Source organism: Hetaerina americana, unplaced genomic scaffold (genome assembly GCF_022747635.1).
Source record: "Hetaerina americana unplaced genomic scaffold, ioHetAmer1.1.p SCAF_1, whole genome shotgun sequence".
In the NCBI taxonomy this organism is placed as follows: Eukaryota; Metazoa; Arthropoda; class Insecta; order Odonata; family Calopterygidae; genus Hetaerina; species Hetaerina americana.
In genome coordinates, this window is record NW_027286069.1 from 69,925,993 (window position 1) to 69,947,892 (window position 21,900).

The 21,900-nt window shown below is 34.6% G+C and overlaps 1 protein-coding gene across 1 annotated transcript; it reads left to right on the forward strand.

Annotated features, from left to right (window-relative positions):
* The first annotated feature begins 2,921 nt into the window (after positions 1–2,921).
* On the forward strand, positions 2,922–18,633 carry LOC139685550 (RCC1 and BTB domain-containing protein 1-like). The gene is made up of 8 exons (XM_071582528.1): positions 2,922–3,071; positions 3,802–4,019; positions 7,371–7,459; positions 7,596–7,780; positions 8,107–8,234; positions 9,163–9,263; positions 9,342–9,472; positions 18,508–18,633. Exons 1-8 carry the CDS (start codon positions 2,922–2,924, stop codon positions 18,631–18,633), a joined length of 1,128 nt encoding a protein of 375 aa, XP_071438629.1.
* The last annotated feature ends 3,267 nt before the right edge of the window (positions 18,634–21,900 follow it).

Below are 21,900 nucleotides of genomic sequence, written 5' to 3' on the forward strand. Positions count from 1 at the left end.
AGTAGGTTTATTATAATTATAATATACCTGTTCACAATATGAGAACCACTTTTTAATATTATGCACAGATTTGACAATTCTATTGATGAGAATGCTTACAGTTCTGTAATACTTATTACAGATTTTGCTGCCAGAGGAATATATTGTGCTGCTTTGACCAAAGAGGGCACCGTCTTCCATTGGGGAGGATCACTGAACATACCACAATGTGTATACTGCCTAAGAGATTTTTGTGCAATTCAGATTTCCAGCGGTGAAAACTTTTTGATGGCACTTTGCACAAATGGTCAGGTATAGTCATATCTACAAGAGTTTTTTTGAATTATGAGAGCACCTATTCATTTACTGCACTCAATAATACAGCATTTAAATAATGAAATATGTTCTATGCATAAAAATAGTGCCCTTGGTAGAAAAAATGACTCCTTTTCACCCTGAATCATCAAAGAGTTTATAGAGTAGCAAAGAGATTACATCAGTCTGGTATTCAATTAAAAAAATAATGGAATGGCTCTCCATTATTGTAAGTAAGATTATTGAAAATTTAAATGCAAGATTTTATTTTATATCTTTATGGCATGTTTGGACCGGAAGACAAGTTTTTTCATTCTATACGAGAAAGTTTTAATTAAGGAAAATGTTTTTCTGGATGAGCAAGTGTTGCAGGGTTATTGAAAAAACAAATTGAGAGCCCCTCCAGTTGTGAAGAGATCAATTCAGACCAAGTTTTTTCAAAAAGTGCAGAACATTGATGTTTACTTCTGGTCATGTGGGAGTTATCAAAACCACTTACTTAATTTGCAGGTAGAGCCATTTTAATGAAACAAAAAATAAAGCATCCACTTTGTACATAAGTACTCATTCTTCCCTTGCTTAAACTACAATCTTAACTAAATCAAATCCAATCAGGCCAACAATTTTGTTAGGAGTATCTCTTAAGTGTCATCATTTACTGTTATACAAACATCAAAATCCCTTGCAACTGCTTTTAAGTCCAATGTTCTCCTCGCAGCCTCTGCCACTGACCCTTTTTATGGCTCACACATAGCTTTCACTCCGACTGTCCTCTTATTTTTTGTATGCTTCAATTATACTCAAAGTCTTTCTGTTCTCATCATATTATTTTATGTTGCTGTTTGCAACCACATCCCTTATTGATTGAAAAGAAAGCTGTGAATGGGTGTGAGTCAAATTTAAAGCTTAAATATGTTTTATCTCATAATTTCTTGTATACTAAAAGTTCTCACTCCTACAATTTTCGTATGTAGTCCCCTTGGCATACAATAAAAGTATTTCAGCACTTCAAAAGTTCACAGATACCACTAGAAAAATCATAGCTTTAACTGCTCTAAAAGTCTCTGCCATCACAATACAGTGTGCCTGGCCTGGTTGAGGGGAATCCGATACAGAAATGACATTGCTTAGGTGCTTTTAGTCCAGACTTCATTGCTAAAGTGGAATATTTTCATCACCATTCTGAACTTTGATACGTGAATGAATTTTGATACATTTCACCCCTTACTATTGAAGAAAAGAATGAGAGATCAATATTTCTCTGTGTTGCATGTTGAAAGAGGAGTGACCCTATTTACACTATTGTTGCATTCTGGTATCATGCTGCCAGTTGGAGGCCAATCATCAACCCATGCCTATCATTGTGGGAAAACAAAAATTGGCACTGGCATGATGTTTCAAAATTGTGATGCAGTTTTAAGGCTTTCCTGTAACTCAGCCACATATGTAAGTTGTATGAACTTTTTTCATATTTCCAGGCAAGTAATGATTAACATAAGATATTTGCTTGCATTATTCAGCATATTGCTGGGAATTTTACTTACCAGCGAGCAAAATATTTTCATTAGGACAAGTTTGACCTCCCCTAATTTTTTATTGCGAACTTCTTTCCTGTAACTGCAGAGTTGTGTCTTCATTATATATTTACATATTTTGATGATTCACTTTTTCATCCACATATCTATGCAGGATAGTTTCCTATCTACAGGTTAGCTAGTATTGATGAAAAGGATGGTAATGGTATTACGTCATGGGTATATCTGATCAGCCTCCTGTAATAGATACATGCAATAGTGGATTTCTGTATTTTATTTCTACTGGGATATTTTCACTAGCATAATTGGATGCTTACTCATTTGTGGCCCAATTGAGAGCCATAGAAATAAATGTGTGGGATGGTGAATCCCAATGTGGACATTTTTTTCACATGTGATGATGGCGTACACTTATCACTATTAACCCTGAGAGAAATCATTTATAAACAGGTTTTAGTTCTCACTCACTTTTTTTCATTACTAGCAATACTGTTCCTGTATAAGTTTTTATGCCAATGCATCATAGTTATTTCATTGGTTGAGCTTCCTATTTTTTTGTCATTTGCGGTCTTCTGTTTCTATAATATATGGGGAAGTTTGTTACAACATAATGTAAGCTGGATAAAATTTCAATTACATTTCCTTGAAAAACACTATTCAAGTAACTAAAGCGCACCCCCAACTTTGTATTTATGTAAATTCTTTGTGTTTATAAATTATGATATTAGCCAAAACCAAAATTTGAATAGCATAAAGCTAATTAGCCAAGTCATCTAGCTTGCATATTACATATCGTCTGGAAGTAATGTCATCAGAAAGTCTATACCATTGGGATTGCAAATATTCAACCCATTATCACCAATGCAATACTGAAGAAAATTAATCTGTAAAAGATTATCTGTTTATATTAGTAACAGAGGGTATTTTATAACATAGGGTGATGTAGTTTTTTGTGTGGACATGGAAATTGTCCGCATGCTTCAATTGAACTGAACAACCGGTCAAATCAGGTTATATGATAGGATTTTTCATTAATATGCATATTGTTCTTGTAATGGCTGAATAAGTAATCAAGTTTCTGCTTTTATCGTAATGGCACAGGTATGGGCATGGAAAGAGAAAACATTTACCTGTTATAAGATATCTCCGAGAGATGAGGACATGCTCGAAGCAGATTATTCACCTAATGCCATCAAAGTTAATGGAATCTTTCGTCCTATTATTTTGACAAAAAGTGGACAGGTATGTATGCCTTAATAAGCTTAATATTAACCACCACCACTGTAATCTACCAGAAGATTGGTTTGATAGGTGTTGGTAGATTCTGTATAGATGGCTGGATGGATTCCCCTAAAACTTAACCCCAATGGTGTATCAAATTCACTCATCTGGAAAAGAGGGGCTAAATCTTTCCCCATACCACCTATTGTCTCCCACAATAGGCTGTCTATCCATCCTTGAATTCAGGAGAATCAGGAAAAAACTCGGAAGTTTCCCTGAGTTCTGTTCATTCTTAAGCACTTGAAGAGGGTGAGTGGAGCTCATTCTATAGTAGCCCTCCCCACTCCTAGGTCTTTGTAAAATTGTGGTTGAGACAGCTACAATGCTAAATTCTTAATCCTAGTATACAGTGACTTGATTCATCACCTGTCCATTACTCATTGGCCTGATTTTCCCCTTGAAAATGCTTTTTCTGATGTGAATGCTAACATTCTCTTTGTTTTAACTGTTTACAATTGGCTATATTTCCATTAGAGATATAACTTAGTTGAAGATTATTTCTGTTTTCCTACATCTTCAGTTTGTGTTTATGCTATTAATGAACCATGATATAAAATATTTTATTTTTATTAACCTGTGTTCTATGTGAAGTGTTTCTTCGTTATTTTAGTAGATGTATGCCTCTATAATGTGCACCTATATGTTTTATAAATTAACTTCCTTACTCATTTGGAAATTTTATACTTCACAGATTTATGTGCCAAAACTATCATTCACTTCACTTCTTTCACCATTCGTCTATCTGAAAAAACCGTTGCAAATACAGCCACAAAGTGAAAGAATTATAAAATTGGTATGTGGGAAGTTTCGTGTATTTGCTCTCTCTAAGGAAGGTGCTCTATACACATGGAATGAATACAGCTGTGATAAGAATGTAACTGCAGAGTGTATTGATTGTGGCCTTGGAAGGTAAGTCTTTTCTTAGCTTTTTGTGTCGACTAGTTCCATTAGACTTTGCATTTGTTGTATGTCTGAAATTATGCATTCATACAAATCAATAGTTGCTGATTCAACAGAATTTCTCCCTTTCAAACATTTGTCATGCTTGTAACTCTCCGTATCCTTACAACCCTCTACCTCCAAACGCAGAACCAAGTGACAACCTGTTTTGCTATTAATATCTCTCTGTTTCATGTGGTATCAAGAGTTCAATTTTTCTGACCAATTTCAATTTTGAACTCTTAATAAAATGAAAGTTTTGCCTCAAAGGATTGTGAAATAATAATTTACTATTTGATTTGAAGATTGAACAAAGTTTATTGAGGAATTAGTATGTGGTTGATTGACTCAATTGTTTTCACAAAAGAGACCCTGACTTATTCAAACCCACATGCTTCAGCCTCAAACCTAATGCTTTTGTCTTCATTCACTCGTCTTATTTCCTTATGTAAGCCCTGACTGTTTGTGCGTACGTCTACATTTGCACATTTATTCTTTGTCTGAGGTAGAATTAATTTACTTTTTATATTTGAATAACCACTGGAACTTGATAAATATTTCCTTTGTAAGCTAGCTGTTTTTATTCATGGTTATCTTGGGGCTATCAAACCAAGATGACTGTGTTTTGGGGATAATAATATTTTCTTTCACTTTTTTCTTTTTATTTCATTATCCTACCTTTTTTTTCAATGACAAACAGTTACTCTCTGCATGATTAATGTGCCAATTTTATTTCTTTTATTTTCAATATGGAAAAAATAATTATTTACCCATATATTAGTAAACCTTTGACTATATCTGAATAATGCAAGAAATATTTGCTCTCTTGTGAGTAAACAATTTGTGTGCACCATTATTGTGCTTTGGTTGCTATTTGTTTTATATTCTTTCAGTATTGACTTTATTGATGATTAAAATTAAAAGCATACCTACTGACTGGCTCATTATACAAACAAACTTATCAAAATCAAGTTCAGAAGGTGATGTGATTGTGAGAATGGACGAGGATATTGATGAGTTGATTGGGATGACCAAATACAAAGATAATATAATTATAATGACGGATGAAATGAAATTATTGACTTTTTAATTCCACACACTTTATTTAAAAACACGACCCAGGTTTCTTTGTGGAACATCATCATCATGGAATTACAAAGTCAATAATTTCATTTATTTCAATGTGTTATGCAAATTCCATAAAGTTACACCGGGGAAATGAATTTTAGAATGAGAAATTTTAATCCTTTTGTGGGATCTCAGAGTGAGATGAAAATCACAGGGAATTTTGGTCTTGGAAACGTCAAAGATAGAGTAGTAGTGGTGGATTAAGTCCTGGTTAGGAAGAAACTTGAAGCTCAGAAACCATGGATAACAGAGGAATCGAAAACCTTAGTGAGATGATAAATAAGCTAAGAGTAAAGAGGGATATTAGAGAATAGAGGAGTGTAAAGAAGAAGATAACAGGCAAATGTAGAGAAGAAAAAGTGTGGACAAAACTATGTAGGAAGGAAATAGAAGAACATATCCATGTAGGAAAACAAGATCTAGTCTATCGAAAAATCAAAGCTCTACATTATCAACCAAGAATAAGGTCAACAGTGAGGAATGACAAAGAGGGAAGGTTGTTAGTTGACAATGAAGAAGTGTGTGAACAATGGAAAGAATACATGGTGGAGCTATACCATGGTAAAGGTATAGCTGTTAGAGGAAGTAATATTAAAAGAGAAAATGCAAGAACAGGCAGTGGGCTCCCAACCACGAAGAGGGAATTTGAGCATGCCTTTCAAAAGCTAAATGCTGGAAAATGATAAATGTGGATAATGTACTGGCTGAGATATTAAAAAAACTTGGAAAGAAAGTGAAAGAAAAACTGTTAAAAATAATGCATGAATGTTATGAAAATGAAGAGATATCCGAAGATTTTGTTTAAAGCAAAACTATTATGATACCAAAAGCAGGGAAAGCGATTGAATGCATGAATTACAAAACAATAGCTATTCTGTCACAAGCTTCAAAGGTTCTTTCACATACAATAGGGAACAGAATCAAAAAGAAAGTGGAGGAAAATGTTGGAGAAGATCAATTTTGCTTCAGGGAAGGTAAAGGAACGGATACTATAGTGGCACTGCGAATGATCCTAGAGAGAAAGCTAGAAATGAACTGGAAAGTTTTCTTTACCTTCATTGAATTGGAAAAAGTCTTTGACATTGTAGATAGGAAGCTTATGTTTGAAACCATGATGAGAAAAGGAATAGACTACAAAGATGGGAAGCTTATTTTTAAGGTATACAAGAACCAAAGCACTTTTTTATGGAAGTAAAGGGATTTGAGAAAGAAGCAAAGATTAAAAAAGGAGTAAGACAAGGATATCCACTTTTGCCATATCTATTCAACTTATACATTGAAGAGGCTATGGAGACAATGAAGAAGAAAACAAATAGCATATAGATAAATGGAAGAAAGACACACTGCATTAGGTTTGTAGATGATGTTGTGACCCTGGCAGAATCAGCCAAAGATATGAATAAAATGCTCAAAACACTGTTCACAGCTTGGAAAAAATGAAAACTGAAAATAAATGCAAAGAAAACCAAAGCTATGAAGTTCCTAGAAACAGGACAGAACCCCCTGTAAATTTAATGATAGGGAAATCAAGGATAAGCCAATTACAAAAGTTCTGCTACCTTGAGAGTGTATTTACAAGAAACGGCAGATGCACCTTTGCAGTGAAAAGAAGGATAGCCTCGGCAAAGAAGGCATATGAAAATTAAAAGAATCTTTTAAGAAACAAACATATGTAATTGGATATTAGAAAATCCTTTGCAAAAACATTTATTTGAAGTACATTATTAAGGATGTAAAACTTTGACAAGAGGGAAAAAGCTTTGTTGGAAGCAAAGGCAATGTGGATTTGGAGAAGGATAACAAGAACAAGATGGACAGACAAGAAAAGCAACATAGAAGTTTTAAGGAGAATTAAAAGAGGATAGGAATCTAATAAAAGAGACGGAGAAAAGAAAAATTATATTTGTTGGACATGTTCTCAGGCATGACAACTTCCTGGAAAATATAATAGAGGGGAAAATAATAGGAAAAAAGGAAGAGGAAGGCCAAGAATGGAATTAATAGATGAAATAAAAAGTACCTACTATGTGAGTAACAACATACAATGAACTGAAAAGAACGGAAATTGAGAGTGACCAATGGTTGCAACGACAAGGCTCTGCCTTTAGAAGATGATGATGAATATAGACTTTAATTAAATAATTATATTAGATAATTTATAGATTCAGTGATACACCTGTCTTTTTCTTACAGAATATCAGATTTAAGAGCACCATTGGACTCTGATGAAGTCATTGTTGCAGATTTTAATGACAAATTGTTTCAAATATCGAGGAAATATTGTAAGTTATACATGAACTGATTTAAAACTTCCTGAAATTATGAATCAATTTTAGGAATCTATTCAACATACTCAAGCTATCTTTATGTCTTAGTTTATTACTTGATTTGTATTAATTGCTAACTTTTATATTACAGGTGGAGAGAAGTCATGGATATCAGTTGAGTTGAAAGGTTGTACTTTCAATAAGTATGAAGCTGCTGCAAATTTTTCATCATATGGGGTGAAGGAATCATTAGAGATACCGATTGAGACCTCAGATGAGTCACAACTTTCTCGAGTCAAATGGCTTCGCAAATGGATGGATGCCTTTAATAACCCGGTGACCACAATGTTTTTAGAGTTATGATTGACAATATTTTTAATTATTACGTATCATTCAAGTGGTGTTTTCCTTAACTGTATAGCTGGGTATCTTCGCATGCCCAGTTAAGTGAAATATGTTGTAAAGGGCAGAACCAAGCAAAGGTACTGTGAAATTAGCAAAAGTACTTTCTTTCTCTTTGGTGTGACCTTTAAGAATCAGCATTTAAGTACAGTATTACTGTGATAATTTTGGCTTAGGGGAATAAAGTTTGTTCCCTTAAAGGTGATGAAGAGGACAAATTATGTTCTTATCTCTCATACATATTTTAATTTTATATTCAGGAAAATAGTGATGTAACATTCATAGTAGAAGGAAAGATGATATATGGCCATCAAGTGCCTCTCTCCTTGCAGTGCCAACAGTTGCAGAGAGCATTTGGAAATGTGTACAAGGATGATTCTAACAGAATGTAAGTATTTTTATGTACTGGCCTGTAATTTTTTTAACAGAATGCCTTTGGGTTAGGCCATTTGTATATTTTTCCAATGGAGAGATGAAGAAATAATGCATCGCATCTAAAATGGGTGGGTTTAATGCTTGAAAAATTTAGAAGATATGCTGCTTAAGAACTCCATGAGAGGTGGGTTGGTAAAATGAATGATTCTTATTTTTCTAGTAACTTCAAATGTAGCCGACAAGGTCATTCGTGAATTAGATGAATGTGAACCTAGCAAACAGAGGTAATGTCTTTTAAGAAATTACCTACCATGCCTGAAGCTATGGTAACCATAATTACAAGTGTTTTTCAAAAAAATTATTGTGCTGCTTGCAAATGATTTATTTAAATCGTACAACATGCTTCAATATGTTATGTAATTTTCAAGTCCATCTTGAAAATGACAAAGTGTTTTTGCATTTCATGGTTTAAATATAATCAACTTGTGGGGAGTAGAATTGCTTTTATCATAATAAAATGCTAAATATGGTCCTTTGTTTATTTGCAATGGTGATGACTTTAAGTTAATTTTAATGCAAGTTTTATAGTGAATTTTAGGCTCAGTTAGGTAGTATCTGATGTTGACGGGACATTCCAGCAGTGTGAAATGGGATAGCAGCTTTGTAAATAAATGTGTTTTATTTGTGGATTTGACTAGTGAATTGTGATTACTTTATGATTGGTGGAAAAGGCCCTTATATAAAGAAAATATGTATTACTGCAGTTCATGACTATGATCATAAGCTTAATGGTAACTTTGTCCTTTTTATCATATCTATTATTTGGAGAATCATCATTGCTTAGAATCAAAAGAACATTTACTATTAGCTTTTAAATGAATAAATTGACTTTATAAGTTTATATATTTTTGCCCTATACTAACCTCTTTGTTTATTTGTAGAATTATGCCAATTGAAAAAGCTTCTTATGCAACATTCTACAGATTCATAAAATTCTTGTACCATGGACAATTGGACATAGGATCACCCAAAGGGAATATAGGTAAATGTTTCATAGATGTTCTTTGAAGTGTCGTACTCACGGTAAGAATAAATTACCAATCAAAGACTTTTATTTTAGAGCTATTGAAGTTGGTGCATGAATATGAATATGAACCTCTGATGAAGCTATGTGAGGAAGTAGTCATTAGGGGAATGAGAGAAGATAATGTCTGTTCCCTATATTCATTAGCCTCTCACCTTGGACTAAAGGTAAAGTATGGCATAAATTAAGAATTCTCTTTGTTAAATTTATTTGTTCAAGTGACTGAGGCAAACACAGCAGCATTGCATCACTTCACATCCTGTGAAGAACTTGAATGTTAATGTCTCTTTTCTCAGTGATATTTTCAGAATATGTTGAAGTTAACCTCAAATCACATGTAGTTGCTTGATTAGTTTGTACAATAGCTTGTAGCCCTTTTTGATGGTAGAACTCCTGCTTAGCCTGGTGCATATGGTAAAAATGCATTCCCACCCATCTCACCAAAGTTGCATGGCCCAGATTTAACTTCTGGACACAACCCAGGAGTGTTGAAATTACTCTTTTGGGTTGTCCTTTTTTAAAATCAGGAACATATGAGCCTTCTTAAAATTTATGTTCCAAAGAACTGTTTGAAAGAACGCAGAACTAGGAAAATAACTGGAAATTCCTGAAGTAAAGAATTCGAGTGTTCATTTTCAGTATTTTAAGGTGGTAGCTGACTGTGTGGAGCATTTAGCTACTGACCAATGGGTCTAGAGTACGTATTGTGCTGTATCTTTAGAATATCCTGTCTTAAATCTATGTGGTTCAAATTTGTGAATGCCAGAACTTCAAGGCAAAGTGCTGGTAGCTTAGGGAAAGGATCTGGCCCTGCTACTCTGAATGTGTGAAATGCACATGACTAAAGATGTGAGCTCTTGCCTTGTCATTTAATGCTAAGCTTACTTAATTCACTTAGAGAGACCTTTCCACTTCAGTGTTTAGCCTGTATTCTTATCCTTCAGTCTCCTCAATAGTTCAATCTTCCTATTCTGAGTCTTGAACTCTCATCATTAAGGCTATTTCTGGCCCTAATGCTTTCCTAGGACATCCACATTTCCTTCTTCCTGGTGGTGACCATTCTAACAGAGTTGTTGGCCATTTTTCTTCATCAATTCTTCAAACATGGTCATGCCATTGCAGTGCTTGTCTCTGGATTCTTTGTACCACCCCTCTATCTCCACAGCTTGTATTTTACTTTTTAGGCATTCCCTCTATATCTCTACCACATTAGTCAGCATGCTCTTTGCTGTTGTTTGGAGAATTATCTTCTTTATTTCATTAGATACAACCCTGCTCCAATAAAACCCATTTTACGTTTTCATTGCCTTTCAAGCCTGAAGTACTCGGTATTCCACATATCATATTTGCACCTTGTGGGTTTGTGAATAATGGAATCTAAATATTTAAACTGCCTCAAGGAATCATCGTAGCTAACAATTAAAAGAAACTACAGTAGATGCCATGATGCCATGACAGTAACTTTTTATGGAGTCATCTGGTAATGTGCATTATGATATGCAAGCGCTGTTTGGAAAGTGTCATCTGAATGCATTTATGATCCACAAGTGAGCACTTGTGGCACCCATCTTGCACAAAGCTTTGTCTTGTGCAATTCCTGTTGCAAAATGTAACCAATGCATTATTTTGATATCCCTACAGTATTAGCAATTTCATGGACCTTCGTAAGCCAATCTTCCAAAATTATATTGTGTATTTTTTCAATGATTTCCAGTGTAGATGCTTTTTTTGGGTGTCCTTCACCTGGATCATCTTGGAGGCTTTCCATGGCCATGTTTAAACTTGGCCACCCATTTCTTCACTGTTGATTTTGAAGGAGAAGGGTCCCCATGTACGTTTACAATTGTCAACTGTATTTCAGTTGGCATTAAACCTTGTATGTAGAATTTTATCGCTGTGTGATGCTTGTGTTATTCCATTTCTATTAACATACTGATTCAAAATGGCTGCCTACAGCAAGTGTTGGATGGAATGGCTTGCAATTTTGCATGGTGCCTACTCACAGTTATGCCAACATGAGAGAAAATATCATGCAAGTAGTGATGCCAAAAAATTCCTCCAAAAGTTGGGAAGCTACAGGATTGATAAGTGTGTGATTGGCTGAATTCATCAATTTCTAACAGCCCGTGATCAGAAGGTCGTAATAGATGGAGTATCATTTGACACAATAAGCATCACTTCGGGTGTCCCACAAGGAATTGTTATTGGTCTGCTATTGTTCCTTTTATATATTAATGACATCAGGTCTCTGGTTTCCAGTAAATTTAGCATATTTGCTGATGATCAGTGCTGCATAGAGAAATATCCAGTCATCAAGATAGGGTTACTTTATTTAATAACCTAAATGCAATCCAAAGGTGGTATGAGACATGGGAGGTAGAATTAAATTTGAATAAGCTTCGATAAATTTTTGGAGGAAGAGTATTTCAACCAAAAACACACTATTCAGGGAACCAACATAACAAACATGGAATAAATGAAATACTTGGGTTTAGTGGTAACTTAGGATATGTCCTGGGGAAAATACATTCGTGAAGTTTGTGGAATAGCAAATAAAAAGTTAGGATTCATAAAAAGGATACTTTGGAATTGTGATGAGAGGGTCAAGGAGCTTTGTTATTTGATTATAGCTAGGCCCCACCTTGAGTATGGTGTGGGTGTATGGGATCCTCACTGCGTAGTCTTAATTTTGGAACTAGATCAAGTGCAACGTAGAGCAGCTAGGTTTGTGAAAAGTAGTTATGAATGAGGTAGCAGTGTCACAGCCCTGAAATAGGATGGGAGCAACTGGTTGACCATAGGTTTCAATTTAGGTTAAATTTACTGTGTCAATTTGAGGTAGATTACTTATCTTAGAATGTTAAAGACATATTATGGGCCCCAACTAACTATTAGTCTTGTGCGTAAAATCAGGGAGATAGATAATAGAATGGATGGATTTAAAATGTTTATTCCTTGTACTATTAAAGATCAAAATAGACATGACAGCAGTTGCATAGTAGATAATTGGAATTGGCAGTATGTATGTTTTATTCATATCATGCATGTCGTTTTTATTTAATATATTCATGTTTTTAGCAGTTCTACCACATGATTTGAATGTATGTATCCTGTTTTTCAATATTGTTGCATGCAAGCACGTTCTTTCATATGATTAACTTTGTTCGGATTCATGATCAAACTAATAATTGTGTAGAAGTGACATGATTGAGATTGTGCATTCATGCCTGGTGACCTTACACCATGCCACACACCCTCCACACACCCTCCACACACCCTCCACACATCCGTGCGGGGTATTATCTAGATGTAGATATTATCGATCGGTAGGGCCAAGAACTTTTCAAGCCACCCTCATATAACTAACATTTGGTTCAAACACCATGATAGGTAAATGTGGAAAATGCCAGGAGATACAGAGAGACATCAATTAGATTATATTACGGTAATGCACAGGTTAAGGAATATTCTGATCAACTGTCACAGTTGCCTGGGAGCAGATGCAGATATGGATCATAATTTACTGCTCCTGAATTTTAATATTAAATTAAGGGATGGAGCGGGAAGTAGCATGAGAAAATAGAATGTAGAGGACTTAACTGGGATGAAAAGAAAGAGTACCAGGAGGCAGCTGATAAAATACTGAGGGAGCTGGCTGATTTTACAAATGGAAAAGGTATTATTAAGGATCATCAACAAAAAATAAGGATGGAGAAAGTGAGTACTTATGATCAGTTTAAATTTAGGAAGAAGATGGGAATGCATGATGCTATAGCAATTAGGTCATTAGTAAAAAGGAGCTTGTAGTATGAATAGAATTTATTTGTATGCTTCATGGATTTCGAGAAAGCATTTGACAGTTATTGAACATTTTTCAGACGGTATAGTAGACTAGAAAGAGCTGACTTATCTGGAATCTGTGTATATCACAGACTGTATAACTGCCGATAGTGGATAAAGGAGAGTCAGGATGGACAGTGCTAGGTAGTGGAGTTAGATGGGGATGACCATTGTCTTTTGTTTTTCTCAATGAATGTGTAGGAAATAGTAAGGAAGGTATGTGAAGGACTGGAGTAAAAGTAGGTGGGGCACTCTTAAAATCAGTTAGAATTTCAGATGATTAAATGTTAGCCAGACAGCCAAAGGCTTCCAAGCATGATTTGTGTGCAGCAGAATCAATGTGATAGGTATGGATGAGAATTAGTCATAAGATAATGAAGGTAATGAAATGATCAAGAAATAGGAAGGCAAAGATATACATTAAAATTGACAAAAATGTCAATTTCTCACATTGAAAGCAATAATGGCCTGAATATATTGTGTTTTAAGTGAGAGAATAAGTGTAAATGGGTCTATTATGAGTTGCAGAGAAGAATGGGCAAAATAAAATTAATAGAAAGGAAAAGAAATAATGAAACTCTAGGCATTGTAAGAGAAGAGAGATAGCTGTTGGGTGAAGTTTGAATGCAGCAGTGCAGTGCATAAGATACTGAGAAGCAATTAGATGCTTAAAGTGGTAAAGTAGAGGAAGAAATAGAAAAGGAAATTTGGGTTAAATCAATTGGTTAGAAACCAAGTAAAGCTGTATAATGAGTTTTAATGTTTAGTATGAGGTTTAAGAATGTGATGTATTATATTAATTAGGGCTTTGGAGGACAGTAGTATGTAGTACGCATTACCATTCTTTACATTAATATAAATGCAAAAAGTTGTTTCACAAAATGGGTGTTTTGCTTTTTGAGAAACATTGCGGAACGGATTATGCTCGTATTATGAGGTTTCACTGTTAGTGGTTTCAGGTGAGCTATAACAAATTCTGATAACTTAACCAACATCTGTGACATTGAAAAAACTGTTTGCTTTGATGCCCCTGTGCCATTGATCATTTGTCTTTTGTTCTGTATTTCATTTATTTATTTTTATAAGATCCAGTATCTATTGAATTATTGCATTATATATTTTCCAATGCCATTTCTACTTGGATCATTCAATTTTGGGCAAACTTTCAAAAATAAATCATGGAATTAGGCTATTATATCTGCATACTTGAATAATAACTATGTGACTGTTCATAAATCATGTTGGACTTTTGAGGGGAGTGGGGTGTCAATTGCCTTTCAGAGAGTAGGAGTTCAGTGAGGTCTATTACCGAATTGTATTAGCTTTGCGTATGAAAAAAGATTATCCTAGATCACCGAAGAATATTTGCAGTCAGTAAATACTCACAAATGGAACTTTATTTTCATAACTATTTAGTCATTTATAAAGCCATGAAAAGAATTTTAGCATGTTTGTTTTGTTATAATGTATGTACATAATACCTATTACATTAAAAAAACAAATGGTTTTTCAAGGTAGTGGACTTTTTGAGCACACATTTCATTAAAGTTTTCACTGCTTTTGTTCCGACTTACTGGTTACGTTCTCGCCGATGCTTTTTGCCGAGCAACAAGTAAAAATGGTGGTGTATTAATCCTAGTGTCTGTGAGACTGACATATTCCTCAGTGCCACTTATCCAGTTCTCCAATCCCCTTAATGAAGATCACCTGTTCGAGTCCAGTCTGTCTCGTATCAAAGGAAACAACCGTGATTATATAATTGTTACGATTTATCGTTCTCCAGCCAGTGATTTTGACGTGTTCCTTTCTAAATTTTATACATTGTTAGAATTAATCCATAAGTCTATTCCTAACCCGTTGCTGATTATAACCGGCGACTTCAACTGCAACCTACTAGAAAGCTCTAAAGCTAAATATGATCTGTTTGACATTCTGTCTTCCTTTGGCCTTTCTGTTACTAATATGGTAGCCACTAGAGTTTGCAGAACTACTTCTACTCTTCTAGATGTAGTTCTTACTAATTCCAGTGCAGAGTTATCTGAAACCGTAACAATCGAGTCTCATATTTCTGACCATTTTCCTCTTCTAGCCACTTTCACCTTCAGTGATAATAGTAACAGCAAGACCATTTTCAGAAGAAAATTTTCCGATGAGAATATTTCTAACTTCTTTGAGCGGCTAAGCTCCCATGACTGGTCGAATGTTTACAGCGATTACTGTTTTGACGACAACTTTCTTTACTTCTATTCTACTTACCTTGAATACTTCAATTTTTGTTTTCCCATTGTGCCAACTAGGTTCAAAACCTCAGTTTTACATCATAATAAGAAACCCTGGGTTACCGATGAAATTCGTAATCTTGCAAGGTACATGAAAGATTTAGCAGCATATTTTAGAAATAAAACTGACTCTTTCAGTCAACACGAATACTCCACCATGAAAAAGGAATACAGGACTATTCTTTATAATGCTAAACGATCATATAACAATTCCCGAATTACTAATGCCTCTAACAAATCTAGGGAAGCCTGGAAAATAATTAATGAATCCAAATCTATCTCAAATGTCAACTCTGACATTGTACTTTGTAATACTTCTGGAAAGTTTAATCAAAATACTATACAGATGGCATCCTCCCTCAATGAACATTACCTATCTCAGATAACTCCTACATATCAGTGTAACAGTGGCAAATATCCCCTTATTTCCAACTCTTGTAACTCGCTATTCTTATATCCCTGTTCGGAACATGAATTAACTAAGGCAATGTCCAAAATTAGTAATAAATACTCTGCAGGTCTTGATGGAATACCAGCCACTATTTTTAAGAAATCTTACGAGGCAATTAAGCATCCATTATTATTTTTAATTAACAAATCTCTAAAGGTAGGGAAATTCCCTGCCACCTTGAAAGTAGCGAAAGTCTTGCCCCTCTACAAGGGCAAAGGACCTAAAGACGATATGAATTCTTATCGGCCCATTTCATTGCTCAACCAATTCGGTAAAATATTTGAATTAATTTTTTACAATCGCTTAATATTATTTCTGGAATCCCATAACTTACTTTCTCCCAACCAACATGGTTTCAGGAAACTCAGGTCTACATCCACAGCTATATATCAAGCAGTTAACAAAATAACTTCTGATCTTGATAATAGATCTGAATCTCTTGCCTTATTTTTCGATTTTTCAAAGGCGTTTGATGCTGTCAATCACAACCTCTTACTTCGAAAAATTGAATGCCTGGGAATAAGAGGGACTTCCCTAGACTGGGTTAGATCCTATCTCCTGGACAGAAAACAATGTGTAGCCTTAAGTAAACAAGGAAGAGAGTTCCTTTCTCCAGTAAAAAGTGTTCTATGTGGTGTACCCCAGGGATCTGTCCTGGGCCCAATCTTGTTCCTTATGTACGTAAATGATCTACCAACATTACTGAACTCTGTACCAGGCGTGCTGCCTGTCGTCTATGCTGATGACACAAATGTCCTCGTGTCTGCCTCCTCTGTAGACACACTAATATTAACCTCTGTTTCCGTTACCCAGCTGTTACATGAGTGGTGTCTCCTCAATTCCCTCCTCCTCAATGTTAGTAAATCTTCTTTAATTTACTTTGCTAATAAGAATAAATCAGCTGCTTGCATAACTGTAAATATTGATAACGAACTTATTGTACAAAAAAGTAAATCATGTTTTCTAGGCATCTCTATTGACAGTCGTCTGTCTTGGGATGACCATATTCTCAAACTTCGTAATAAGTTGAGTTCACCCTGTCATCTTATCAGATTCATTAGGCATACCGTCAATACTGAGGTCTTATTGTCTCTTTATTATAGTGAATTTTACTCTCATGTTGTTTATAGTATTCTTTTATGGGGCCCTACACCTAATGCAAATATTATATTTAAAATTCAAAAACGGATCATCCGACTTATTTGCTTTGCTACTCATGCAGCATCCTGTCGTCCCCTCTTTAAAAAATTGAAAATTTTACCCATTCCCTGCGTGTATATGTATTGCGCATCTTTTTATGTCAAAAGCAACTTCTCTAGTTATCTTTCCAATGCCAACGTTCACAATTATAACACAAGGCATTCTGCTGACCTCCACCAAAACTTTGTCAGAACCTGTACCACCGCCCATGGACCTAAACATATGGGCCTCAGGATTTTTAATAAACTTCCTAAAGAACTGAAAGCACAACATAAGCTGCCTATATTTAAGCTCAACCTTCAGAAATATTTACTCTGTAAAATGTTTTATTCTATTAATGAACTTCTTGTCCCATGAGTTTCTTTGTATTTAAACATGTACTTAGTATTTATCATTTCTTTATATAATATTGACGTGTCCTATATCTGTGCTTGTTTTTTACAATTGTACAAATCTGCTGGGCAAATAAAATTACTTACTTACTTACTTACTTAATGTTTAGTATGAGGTTTAAGAATGTGATGTATTATATTAATTAGGGCTTTGGAGGACAGTAGTATGTAGTACGCATTACCATTCTTTACATTAATATAAATGCAAAAAGTTGTTTCACAAAATGGGTGTTTTGCTTTTTGAGAAACATTGCGGAACGGATTATGCTCGTATTATGAGGTTTCACTGTTAGTGGTTTCAGGTGAGCTATAACAAATTCTGATAACTTAACCAACATCTGTGACATTGAAAAAACTGTTTGCTTTGATGCCCCTGTGCCATTGATCATTTGTCTTTTGTTCTGTATTTCATTTATTTATTTTTATAAGATCCAGTATCTATTGAATTATTGCATTATATATTTTCCAATGCCATTTCTACTTGGATCATTCAATTTTGGGCAAACTTTCAAAAATAAATCATGGAATTAGGCTATTATATCTGCATACTTGAATAATAACTATGTGACTGTTCATAAATCATGTTGGACTTTTGAGGGGAGTGGGGTGTCAATTGCCTTTCAGAGAGTAGGAGTTCAGTGAGGTCTATTACCGAATTGTATTAGCTTTGCGTATGAAAAAAGATTATCCTAGATCACCGAAGAATATTTGCAGTCAGTAAATACTCACAAATGGAACTTTATTTTCATAACTATTTAGTCATTTATAAAGCCATGAAAAGAATTTTAGCATGTTTGTTTTGTTATAATGTATGTACATAATACCTATTACATTAAAAAAACAAATGGTTTTTCAAGGTAGTGGACTTTTTGAGCACACATTTCATTAAAGTTTTCAGAGGGGTTATCTTAAGGATCTTACTGAAGCAGTGGTAAAAAAAGTCAAAGATGGCATAATGTAATTTACGGATGGCCCCTATATGAATAACAAGATATACTGATCATGCTGTGAATGTAGAAATTGATTTTTTTTCCCCATAGGAATTGAAGGATCAAAGTCTGGCTTATGTCAGAGCACACAAAGAAGATATGTCAAAAATTGGTTATGTCAGTGAGATAGCTAGAATCCTTGATTGTGGGGGACCTGAGAATGCTGAGAATAATTAGTAGTTTATCATTTCTGGAAGATATTTTTATATTTTTCCACATATTATACGCTTTTGCGTTTTTTAAAACTCAACCTAACCATCTTTTTATACACTTATATATAATGTTTATAAAAAGAATGTGATAAAGTTCCCAAAAACTGGGAACCTTAAACTTTTAAATGTGATGGTTTACAACTGAGTATTTAAATATGTACCTGTTGGACTCATTAAGGTGATATCCAGAGACATTTTGATATCAATTTTTTTTTAATACATTTATTGTATTCTCTTCCTGGAACTGCAGTCCTCTGTACTATGTACTGATTTCAACTGTACAGAGATATTATTGTATATTACATTCTATTTGTATCTCAAAGTTTTTTATAAATGTTAATCTCAATGAAAATTAAAGTTTCCTGCAGCTTTAATGGAAATATATGGGTATCTGTAACTCCTCTGAAGGGTTTTACCAGTGATATTATTATTAAAAAATACTTTTTCTCATAAGTTTGTATCATATTTACTGATTTTTGTAATAATCTGATGGGTATTGTATAATTGTTTAAGGGAATGTTCATGAAAATGGTTAATGTCTATTCTTCTATGAAAGTCAAAATATGTTAGGTCATGAATTGACAACATCATTGTTTGTTGAGGTCTGGGCTTCACTTCACTCATTTGGATAAATTAAATAGCATAAGATAACACTTTCCTCCTTTGGAGATAAAGGAAACATAAAATTTGACAGATTAATAATCCTCAGTGAAATTAACCACTTCATATTTTGGTAATTTTTAACAAAAAAACTTAAATGATATCCTTATCCTGAAGATTCAGATTTAGGATTACTAGGTATTGCCTGACAACATTAGAAACAAAATATGGATCTGCCATGAAAATTTGTACTCTTACACCTCTTGAGAGGAGGTAGAAAATAAATTAAATGGAAGAGGAGGAAAGCTAAGATCGGAGAAATTAAAGAGAGAAGGGAAGCAAGCCAAAGTACAAACTGTAGTACACCCATTGGGAGGGGAATGGTAGCAAGCAAGAGCAAAATTATTGAACAATTAATTAATTTTTTAAATCTTGAAACAAAAACTAGGCACTCAACTTCAATTTCATTTAAATCAGCCCTCATGTGAGGAGCATTTCTGTTCACATATATTCATATGAATATAGGTAGCAGAAAGAAGTTTTCGTGACCGGGACTTGAATTGCAAATGCCAGGCCAATGCTCTACCATGACATATGTGCAAGGAAACAGTAAATAAAATCATGTAAGTTTATTTAACAACATTTTCAAGACATTGGTAATGAGGTAGCAGGAGCAATTGAAAGTTCTAATGCCATGTCTTACCTACACTGTAGTTCAGGGCTACCCAAACCTATCAGATTTATGTAAGTTATTCATCTTATGTAAAATCTCTCGAGATATGAAGTAGCATATTGGGTGAAAGATCCGTGTCTCGGTCACTTTCCAGCTTCCACAGCGTAGATGAGACAAGGCATCAGTTGGTCACCATTGACTGAATTTCTAGTGAACAAATTTAAAACAGTAATCACTTGAAACAGTGGCCATGAAATTGTGATGTTCCCAATTTATGAAAAGTTGGCTGTGGATAGTGAGCATGTATGGGCCGATGTGAGTATTGCTCAATTGTTATATGGAAGCATCAGTTTAAGTTGAAGAAATTGATAATAGCTGAAAGTTATAGTATATGGTACTGAAACTCCTGTGTTGCACCCATCAATCTTCAAATACAGCTCAGCTTGAAATGTCAACAATCCCTGCGGCTACTCAAATCACTTCTGAAGTTTCTACTATCAACTCCCAAAAGGTAAGAACTTAGCTGCGAGAAGTTCTAGAAAAATTACTTTGACCAGTACAGAGTAAACAATATGAACTATTTAGTGTGGTAGTTCAAATAGTGCTTCACAAATTAATGAGTCAAAGAAATTCAAATATACAGAAAGGCTGTGTCAGGGGTTGATAAAAAATGGTGTAAACTGAAATGAAGATACTGAAAAATAAATGAGATGGTTCCCAATTATAATGAATGTTAACAAGATAATAAAAGAAATATATTTCAAATCACTATAACCCTGTTCATAGAGGAGGTTTTGAGTGTAAAGGGTGTATTTAAACCTTGGTCCTTAGGGGTATCTGTAAAACTGGATGATATTGCCTATGTTTCCTAACCATGTTTGATCACTTGCACTTTTGATAATTGTAAGAATACACTTTGAATGTCCCTTTCTGACTGTCACATTTCATACAGTTGACTTGGATTGGCTACTAGTGTTTTAAGTCAAAAATATTGCTTACTCTTTTTGCCTCCTTATTTTCCCAATAGTAAGAATATTCAGTAATACATTTGTCCGCTTCTTAATTGTCCTACCTGTGACTATATTATACTACTATGTTCACATTAATGACCTTTTCAATTAATGTTGGTATGCAAACTTCTTTGTAGGCAATTTAAAAAACTGATTTTTCAATATCCTGAAGTTGTTAAGTTTCTCTGACTTTTCTTATCTCCCTTACATAGACTTAACTGACTCAGCTTCACCAAGGTTTTGTTTTTTCTTAGAGATCACCCCATTAAAACCACAAGCCATACACTCCAATGCCAAATTTCATTTACCTTAAATAACATACTGATACCTGTAGGCATTTGATGGCCTCAGAGAGTAAGCACTGCTATAAATCTGGGACCCACGTCAAAAGAAATGACAACACGGAGCTATGTCACTTGTGGGATAATCCATTGATGATGGATGCCTGTGTGACCAACTTGATGTTGATAGCACTTTTAACTTATTTTTGAGGTACACAAGAGAGTGGGTGCTCACCTTGGTAGGGCTACCGAGCAAAGGAAGGTAGCAGCATCTGTTTGAAGGGCAACGGGTGTCAATGAAAAATTATCAAGGAATGTGGAAAGGCAAGAGGTCAAAAAGAAGGAAGCTGCAATCCTGTTGTGATGATAATACTTACTTCAACAGGCAAGAAAGTAACAAAATAATTTGACATCTGATCAAAGTAAAGAGGAGAGTTGGGAAGTGGGTTTAGAGAGTAGGTTAGCTGTGGGAGGATAATTGTAATAGGGAGGAGACAGTAGTGGTACTCTTCTGTATCTTGTTTTCTGCTGCTTCCAATTTGATTGTGAAAGGGTTTTGTGTGATCATGACCATCAAGGCCTTACTCCCACGCTGTAGGGTACAAATATTCCAGTGTTCTGTAGTTACCAGGACTCATTCTTAAATTTGCATCCATTTATGAAAGGTG

Excerpts from the sequence above, each read along its gene's own strand:
- LOC139685550 (XM_071582528.1), top strand. The coding sequence starts at position 2,922 with ATGGCACAGGTATGGGCATGGAAAGAGAAAACATTTACCTGTTATAAG. Across the intron at positions 8,235-9,162 it reads AAGGATGATTCTAACAGAAT|AATTATGCCAATTGAAAAAG; the intron begins GTAAGTATTTTT and ends GTTTATTTGTAG. Across the intron at positions 9,473-18,507 it reads CCTCTCACCTTGGACTAAAG|GAATTGAAGGATCAAAGTCT; the intron begins GTAAAGTATGGC and ends TTTTCCCCATAG.